Here is a 9,570-nt window from a genome sequence, read left to right as displayed (position 1 = left end):
CCTGAAAGCTGTGAACAGTGTGCGAGATACATGACAAGCTGAATGAGAGCTCCCCCTGTTGTCAGTCTACATTATTACATACTTGAAAATTATAGACCTATTTTTAGATAAAATGAGTCCCTCGATAGCATCTTTAGATGAGCAAAACTTCACTAAACCCAACGTCAGGGGTCAGGTAGAGAGATACTGCTCCCAGCATTTGGCTGTAGAGCAGTGGAAGTGTGTTCACTTAAGTGATAGAGCTCCAGTCAGGGATGAGTTAGAGTTGGGTTTGTGATCCAAAGCTAATAATCCAACATCAGTACCTTACATCTAATTAGAGCGAGTCTACCAAATTATTTTGCATTTCCACAACATATAAAGCAAAATTGATAATAACACAGCACATAGTAAAAAATCAGTACAAAAATAGAAAGAATATTTTTAATGACTATGACTTATATTCAAATAAATTCATACAAGAAATGTAGACTTTCAACCTTTGTAAATGTACTACTGAAAACTGAATAACTACATGCTAAATTAAACTTCCTGTACAAAGTACAAGTACTATGCAAAGTTATTATTATTTTTTATAAATATACATTTGTTTATCCCCACTTTTATCCCCCTCTCCACAACTATTAGTCATCTTCTTTTACACCAGTAGTTCTCAGTCATGGTTGGCCTCTGCCCAACGCTCTTTAGAGATTCCTCTGCTTCCAACACACCTGGGTTAATTACTAATGTATGAATTGACAAACCCCAAAAGAGGCCCACCAGGACTAGAATTGAGAACCATGGAGTTACACCCTTTTAGGGAATCTCCCCCGACACGCACAGTGCCAAAAGCCTTGTTTGGGTGGAGGCAAGCACATGCTTCCTGTGATACATGTTCTTTTCACAGCTTAGTTTTTCAGACTGCTGATGATGCAAAGATACTAATCAGTTTAACACATTGGAGGAGAAATCGAACCATCCAGGTGTGTCACATCAACAGACAGACACTCTTGCGAGTCAACACCACGCGCAGTAATAGGAGGGTGAGAGATCATCCGACCCAGTCAGACAGCAAAGACTGTTGTGCTCTGAAGGACTCCCAGCTTAGGCATCACTATGTTGAGTGTTTACAGAAATAATAAAAAATGGAGGTTCTATTAAGAGTCTGTTTTGTTTGATGTGTTGGCCAGGAACGTGACGCTATACACTTCGGTATCATCTCCTTTTAAAATCAAGGGAACACAGACCTGAACCACATCGTTGGGCTGCAATACAATTTAAACACACAAACATAGAATTAATTACTGATTAAATAGAAATTTAAAGATAGTTGGATTTATATGGTTTTCAAAACACATAAATACAAGAAAATAAAGATGTAAATTAATCTAATTCTACATACAGTGATGCATTCCCGTCTGTTAATGCTAAACCCAGTGATCTGCTTGTTGTAAAGACCAATCATTCAGAAGCCACCCAAAACCCAAAATGTGATGCGTCACAGACATTCTCAGACATTATGTTCATTTCAAGTTTCAAGCCTCAAGATAATCCATCTAATTTGGTCACATTCAGTTGCGCTCTGGAGCAGCTGCACATGAACCTAAAGCCATCTTGGACATTATATCTTGGCTAGAAGTGTATATAACCACCCAGCAATGGGCTGTGGAGAAGCAGTTGCATTGCAGGTGATGAGTTGGAGGTAGCTTTATGACCCAGAGTTGACCCGCACCTGTCCCCACAGCAATGTTTTGGTAATTAATGTAAAGCCTTCCCAGAAGAGTAGAGGCTTTTTAACTGCAACAAAGAGGGCAAACTATTGTTAGCCTTGATTTCTAAAGACATTTTGGAAGAGCATGTGTCTACAAACCTTTACATATAGAGCATTAATTCAATCACTTTGAGATCATTCCACTGGTTAAATATACCAAACTACATAGCCCCGTATTGCTACAGTGGGCTAAGGATCATGTCCCTTTCTTCTGAAGACTTTTTAGAAGATTCACCATTAAGTGTCTGGGTGTACCCTAGGAGCAATAAATCATCCCAACTTCTAACCCCTCCATTCCAAGTTAAAAGATTAACACAGGATCACCATAGACCCAGTGTGTGCTGGTGGGGCAGTCTGGGGCCTTCTGAGTGGACGAGAAATGATTAAAAGGCAAGATTGCATGTTTGACCTAAATCTCACTGCCATGGCTCAATAAATTATAATAATGTGTTACATAATCCTGTTGGTAAACCAGACAGTTTTTTTGATTACTGAAGCTTTATTCATTTAGCGATTTGCTACATCGGTGACTTTCCTCGAGAGGCTTAAAGTGGGGGTTAATGGGGCATGAGTGCAATGCTATAAAATTTCCCAGTATGCCCCTTTCCAAACTGGCAATCTCTTAAGTGTATTTCCGATATTAAGATTGATTTGGAAAGGCATTCTCTAAAGTGGAAAAATTAATTTCACTAAGTATTTCTAATATGTACAGGATCGTGCAAATGTCCAACACCATCCTTCATTTATGCACTGTAAACCCTAATGTTCTTAAACTTAACTTAAGTTTACATAAAATATATAATTTCAACATAAAATACATTGAAAAGTTTCACTCAGTTAAACAATTCAATTATTTTCAACTATTTTGAGTTTGTGAAACATTAAAATTTTGATTTACCAGAGTCCTGTTTTGTGTTTTAAGTAAAAATAGCTGGATATGAGAGATTTAACAGAACTTGAAATGTTATGAGTTTATGCAGCATGACGTCTGAAGTCACAGACATAGGACCAGTGCAGCAACTTTCAGTCGAGATGGCGGATGGTCTGGGGGTTCACTGCTTTTAGGGAATTTGGACAGGTTCATGTGCTTATTTCAGAGTCATGGGTTTGAGTCCTGCATCGGGTCACTACCCTGAGGAGTTTGGTGTGTTCCACCGCAGTGCAGAAACACATGTTGGTAGGTGGACTGGCTGTGCAGGAGTGTCCATAAGTGTGAGTGTGTGGTGCCCTGTGATGGACTGGCACCTCGGTTACAGACAATGAATTAATTTATTGTTAAATTACTTAATAGTATTTAATAGTATTGAGTACCAGAAATGCATATTTTTGAGTTGTATTAAGCATTGAATGAAGTGGTACACACTTAAAGTGAATGTGTATGCATACTTCTGACATTTGAGTTTATGAATTAATTTGCCTTAATTTTTTTGAGTTCTGCTAACTTATTCAGGTTTACTGTGTCATATCCAGTCAAAACAACCATTATATAAATGTCATTCCAACATTGGAGTGAAAAAATTAACATTATGCAGAACGCTCAATAAGTAAAAAAGTATTACACACATATAACAGTATTTTTGTCCACAGACTTTCTTTTAGTTTTTCTGAAGTGATATTGTCCCACACATGTAAATACGTCTTACGACTTGGTTGCATTTTGGATTTCTTACAATTCAAGTAATCCCAAACACTTGTGGTTATGTTGGGATCTGAGCTCTGGGGCAGTTGGGCCCGAGATGTTCTGAGAAGATGATTCAGGAATTGTCCCTTTTAAAGAAAGAAAGTGAGACTCTGCATTTAACCCATCAGTGACAGTGAACACACAACTCTACTGAGTAATATTTGCACATAAACACTAGGGGCAGTGAGCATAGCTATGTAGTGAGCACCTAGGGAACAGTCCAGGGATAGGTGCTTTGTTCAAGAGCCATGGATGCTGAGGAATGTTCTTTCACTTCCCAACTCCCAATTTTCTTGCTTGTCACTGGGGACATTTAAATAACCTTCGGGTCCCAGGCTGCAGAAATATGGTACTCTGCACAATACTGTAAATAGCATGTTAAAACACACTGGGGTTTTGCAGATTTGAAACAGACATGTTTTTATAATTTGTGCTTTTTTAGTTTTATGTGTGCACTGTTGAACGCAGTAGTTTGTGTAGGCTGTTACACACAGTATTAGGCCTTGGTCATATAAACAACTATGCTGGCATGCTTTTGCATGGAAAAACCTATGCATAACAACATGAAAATTATAATTAGGAGCATACATTTTTACTGTGTTGTTTTTCTTGCTACTGGCTCCTAAATTTCCTTTGGGATCAATAAAATATCTGCAGTATCTTCTTTTGGCTGCTCCCTCCCATCGGGGGTCGCCACAGTGGATCAACCACGATCTGCATCCTCAATCTGGCACAGATTTTACGCTGGATGTCCTTCCATGACTCAACCCTCCCTATTTATCCAGGCTTTGGGATCAGCACTGCAACGAGATGTATTCCAGTTGCTAGGTACACACACTCACACCTATGGACAATCTTTCGAGCTACCTATCCACCTACCAACATGTGTTTTTGAACCGTAGCAGGAAACCAGAGCACCTGGAGGGAACCCATGCGGACACAGGGAGAACACACCAAACTGCTCACAGACAGTCATCCAGAGTGAGTCCCTGGAGCTGTGTGACTGTTATACTACCTGCTGCGCCACCGTGCCGCCCCAAAAGTATCTACAGTATATGCATATCTAAATGTGTTGGTCCTAATTTTCAAATGGGAATAATGTGGTAAGGGTATATCCACAAGAATGAATAATAAACAACATCCCTGGCCCTAGAGACCTACTTCCCTGCAGAGTCTAGTTCTAACCATACCTCATATCTCACACACCTGCTCCTGATAATCTTCCCTGGTTAACTACACTGAATGACAAAATGTTTGTTGACACTTTCTCCTTGTACATTTCTTTTGCAATTAACAAAATCAGTGGATAAGAGTGTCCTTAGGTAACAATTTGTACTCTTCTGGGAAGTCTTTACACGTGATGTTGGAACATTTCTGATGGCATTTAGCCTAAAAAAGAATTAGTGAGATCAGATACCAATGTTAGACGGTTAATCCTGCATTACAAAAACAACTCCAACTTACCTCAAGAAATGGAATGCTTATTGCTGGGAGGCTTTATACAACTGAGCTGATGCTTAACATTGAGCATTGTGATAACACTGCTCATTGTAGGCTCATGTGTCATTTCATTTCACATTCTTCTATGGAGATTATACAAGCTGTGCAACTGGACACTCATTTCCATGATACATACATAATATCTTCATGTCAGTACACTCATCGCTTGATGTAAGTGCTTCATTCATGCTATTATGATGTGTATTTATCACACTGTTTTAGTGCTAATTTGAAATTCATGAGCTCACACTGATCATAAAATGGTAATACATACTCACTCACTCCACTAAAGTCACTCCAGTGATTTCAAACTTCTGTTACTTACAGTATGCCCAGCAAGAGGCATCCAGGTGACTGTTATTGTGCGTTTGGTACCTGGGTCCACACTTCCTTTGGTGGGGTCCACACTGAAGCCATGCTGCTGCAGAGTGACCACATTTTCCCAGAGAAACTCCACATTCTGACAAAGACAAGAGGATGGGGACAGAAGAGATGAGTAGAAGAGAGTAAAATGTTTGGTATATCAGTTTGGTGTATAGTAATGAGTAACAGTTTCTCCCATACAGTGTTTAATCCCCAGTTTGGGGGGAAACACTGTGCTATACCAGTAAGAGTCCTTGATCAAGACTCCTAACACTGCTTTAGCATAATAATCTGTAACACGATTAAAACTTTAAATAACTTTGGATAAATGCATGGCACTTCATTCACTTTACCTTCTTAGAGACTGGCTGTGTGGTACGGATACAGCCCACCTCTAATTCCCGCACTGCTGCTGTGACCCCACTCTCACCACACATGCTCTTCAGAGTTAGCAATAGTGGCGTAGGGGACTTCTCACTCTCTGTGTGAGACAATTAACGAGATGCAGTAACATTCAAAACTGAAAGAATCTAAAACATTAGAAATGAATAAATACATAGAGAGACACACAGCTAGACTAATTAGTTAATTTTGTTTGTAATTTATCACCAATTTTTCTTTTATATTCGATCATTGCCAATTCCAACAGCTAGCTATGGCTCTCAGTCACATCATGCTAGCAATCTGGGAAGCGAAAGCCTAGCACATGCTTCCTCTGAGATGTGCTCTCTCGCTGCTCATAAAAAAATCCAATGTTTCCACACGCTTGGAGGAGAACACGACCCACCCTGTTCTGTTCTGTTAAATAACATACAAACAATATACAAATTTACATATTAATAAATGGAACAATTGCACAGGGAAATCACATTAGTTAATACCTGTATGTTGAGTTTCTCCTGTGCTGTATATGTGGTTGGGGATGAGTGATTCACAGCTAACATCTAAAACGTCCCCACCACACACAAACATGGTGTGACACCGTGCTGAACCTCTCAGCTCCAAAACACACACAGTTTGCTGTTGGCAGATATACATATAATTTTATATATATACTTGCAATATAATTATAATCAAACACACACAAAATATGAGCTATATTAAGAGTTATGCCAAATCACATCGTTGTAGTATCAGATGATTATCATATTATTCATATTATTTTTGTAACAACAATGTGATGAAAAAACATTTACCAAAGTTTTTATTAATACATTTTTATCATTTTTTAAAATGGATTATTCTTCACTGATGGACTCTTTCTTACTTTGTTCATAAGTCCCACTTTGAGTGTGTCTCGGTAATGCAGACTCTCGTGATCAGGCCGGAAGGTCACAGTGATGTCCTGAGTTTTTCCAGGACCGATAGCGCCCTCTGTCGGAGACACACTGAACACACTCTGCCCACTGTAGTTCTGAGTGCCTACGAGGATAGATGGACCAAAAATAAGTCGGACATATTGGACACGGAATTCACAAAAATAGAATCTAAACATTTCCAAACTTTAGAGTTGCTGTGGCTTTTACACAGCATGGATTCAACATAGTTCAGGAACACTGTACCCTACTTAAATCATTCACTATGACAACCAAGATTACAATTGATGAACAGTCACAGAAAGAACAAAACTGATCATGGCTCAATGGAACATGACCAATATTAGTTAATACTGCTGTTTAATGGTACTCTATGGGTGGAGGTTTGTTTTCACTTCGCTACAGCAAGGATGTGCAGTACAGTAGATGTTGGAACACTTCAGTGAGGATTTGATAGCATTGAGCCATGAGAGTATTAATGAGGTCAGATACTTGGATGATTAATTCTTGTTCAATTCCTAATAGTTTACTATTTTTAAAGGGCATATTTTGGACATATATTGTAGTTGATAGCAGTATTTTGCAGGTGGAAAATGGCTTGGAATTAAAACTGCATGTTCAGTTGTAAAAAAGATACAGACAATAAGTCAAATTGTATTTACATTTGATTGGTATAAATTAATAATGAAAAGAAGCATACAGCATTTAATCATTTTCTGTAACTGCTTTATTCTGGAGCCCACAAGGAATCACTGGACACAAGGGAGGAACACCAGTCCATCACAGGGAATCACTGCACACTCACACCTTATGGACACCTACCAATCCACCTATCAATATGTGCTTTTGGACTGTGGGAGGAAACCCACACAAACCCAGGAAGTACAAAAGAGTAAGAGTTTTCTCACATAGTGACCTGAGGTGGGGTTTGAACCCATAACACTAGGACCCTGGACCTGTTGCGCCACTGTGCCACCCAATGCAAATATATGTGGTGTGTTAAACTGTAAGCATGTGCAGTTTCATTTACTTACCGACAGTGTTGTGTGGAGTGGAGTGTGTGGACAGGAATGCTGGGAGTACGTGTGTGTTGCCATGTTTAGACAGGGAAAGACTATCCAACAACACACTGAACTGAACCATCAGTGAAGAAGAGTTCTGCAACTGTGAGTGAGAGATATAAGGAAAAATAAATAATAGTAAATGAATGTATGTCTGTGATAGACAAACAAGTATCATTTAGACCAGGGGTTCTTAACCTGAGGGTCTCAGTGTGGTCCTGGGAGGCAACAAGAGTGCGGCCCTCTCTGAATATAGACTGATAGAGGTGTTGTTAAATGCCACAGCACACACAATTATTTATCCGGTGCAGAGCCACCAACCGTTCACCACTCCTGACTATACCCTTTTTTATATAAATTTGAATATCAGCAACAGACAGAAAAAAAGTGAAACCAAACTTTGTACAACTTTGTGCACTGCTAGACAGATGTTATCTTCAAAGATTGTATCTGCAGAGCATCAGACCCGCAGTTTTACACCAGTAGTTTCACTTCACAGTCAGGGCAGTGTTCTTGTTTTGTTTTTTCTTAGCTTAGTTTTGCATATATACACATTCACATGATTATTCATCCATTCATTTATTGTCTGTAACTGCTTATCCAGTTCTGGGTCACAGTGGGTCCGGAGCCTACCCAAAAGCATCATTGGGAGCAAGGCAGGATACACCCTGGAGGGAGCGCCAATCCTTCACAGGGCGACACTCACTCATACCAACCTGTGTTTTTTGGACCGTGAGAGAAAACCCAAAGGAAACCCATGCAAACACAGGGAGAACACACCAAACTCCACACAGACAGTCACCTGCAGTGGGACTTGAACCAACAACCTGCGCCAATGTGCCGCCCTATTACAAATATTTTTACGTACATTTTTATGTATGTGGCCTGTCTAATGTAAAAAAATGGAGCCAAGTAGACCCAAGAAATAATTTAATTTGCTGAAATAATCATCACAATTTTTGCTCAATATGCAGTAATCCAACTTTAACAAGTCTAAAATATGCTTTCATTCTTTAACACGTTTAGACATTCATAGGGCATATATTACACACATTTAAGCATGTGTGACATCGCTCTTATACTGACAATGATTTCCCTTGTCATATGCATGACAACACGTAAAACCTACAAACCAGTCACAGTCCACAAGGCACAGTGGCGCTGTGCTACTGTGCATGTGTTTGTGTTCAATGCCACAGGCCTGCAACTGCTGGAGAGCAGCCACTGATGTAAAACAGTATTCAGACCCTTCTCACATGCTTCATTCAAATAACAAAGAAAAATTTGGGTGTATCCCTCTGTGTTGGCTACATTTAAGAAACTGCTGTATGTTACTGAAGAATTATTCAGCAGGCATTTCCTAAATAGATAGATATTGACTGTTGTGCCTTAGACATTTCTCTTCTGCAGATTTTTTCCTGAACACGTGGCTTGTGTTTTCCTTCGTTATTCCAGCCATGCCATAGTGATTTGGATGGAATTATGCTTTTTAATATGTGAATGATGATTGGTTTGCTCCTGTTTTCCATTGGTTTCTTCTGTATCACTGCCCTAATAAACATAGGATAATATTATCAGTTGCTGAACAATGTACCCTAACCCTAGCTGCAATAGCTGATTTCAAGAATCTCCTATTTCAAGAATTCTATTATTTTTCTCAAGACTAGTAATCATATTGAAGGTTTGCAAAATCTCACAGTGAAATAGGTTAAGAAACTTTTCTAGGATTTAAACTAATGCAGATTCATTGAGACAAATACAGACAAATAGAACTTATGTTAAAATCATCAGCTCGATTTATAATAATTTACACAATTTTCACACAAACTGTCCACGTCTTTCATGTCAGCTAACAGAGGCTCATGGTGGTTAGCATCATGGCTAATCATTGGGGAGAGG

At 39.1% G+C, this 9,570-nt stretch overlaps 1 protein-coding gene across 7 annotated transcripts in view; it reads right to left on the bottom strand.

The window, feature by feature from the left end:
- Positions 1-456: 456 nt before the first annotated feature.
- Positions 457-9,570, bottom strand: part of cfap74 (cilia and flagella associated protein 74) — a 68,255-nt gene continuing 59,141 nt past the window's right edge. For 4 of the 7 annotated variants that reach the window (XM_066643999.1, XM_066644002.1, XM_066644000.1 and 1 more), the window contains exons 34-39: positions 7,645-7,774; positions 6,562-6,716; positions 6,176-6,314; positions 5,648-5,775; positions 5,257-5,391; positions 457-1,244 (exon numbers count right to left, since the gene is read on the bottom strand). In XM_066643999.1, the coding sequence (XP_066500096.1) occupies positions 1,137-1,244; positions 5,257-5,391; positions 5,648-5,775; positions 6,176-6,314; positions 6,562-6,716; positions 7,645-7,774 (795 nt within the window). In that variant the 3' untranslated portion in view covers positions 457-1,136. Of the gene's footprint in view, positions 1,245-5,256; positions 5,392-5,647; positions 5,776-6,175; positions 6,315-6,490; positions 6,717-7,644; positions 7,775-9,096; positions 9,223-9,570 lie in introns of those variants that run through there. The other 3 variants (XM_066644003.1, XM_066644004.1, XM_066644005.1) reach the window with 3 other exon arrangements.

This window comes from Hoplias malabaricus, chromosome 14 (genome assembly GCF_029633855.1).
Source record: "Hoplias malabaricus isolate fHopMal1 chromosome 14, fHopMal1.hap1, whole genome shotgun sequence".
Classification (NCBI taxonomy): domain Eukaryota; kingdom Metazoa; phylum Chordata; class Actinopteri; order Characiformes; family Erythrinidae; genus Hoplias; species Hoplias malabaricus.
The sequence above is the reverse complement of the archived record's forward strand: the minus strand, read 5'-3'. Positions and strand labels throughout refer to the sequence as shown.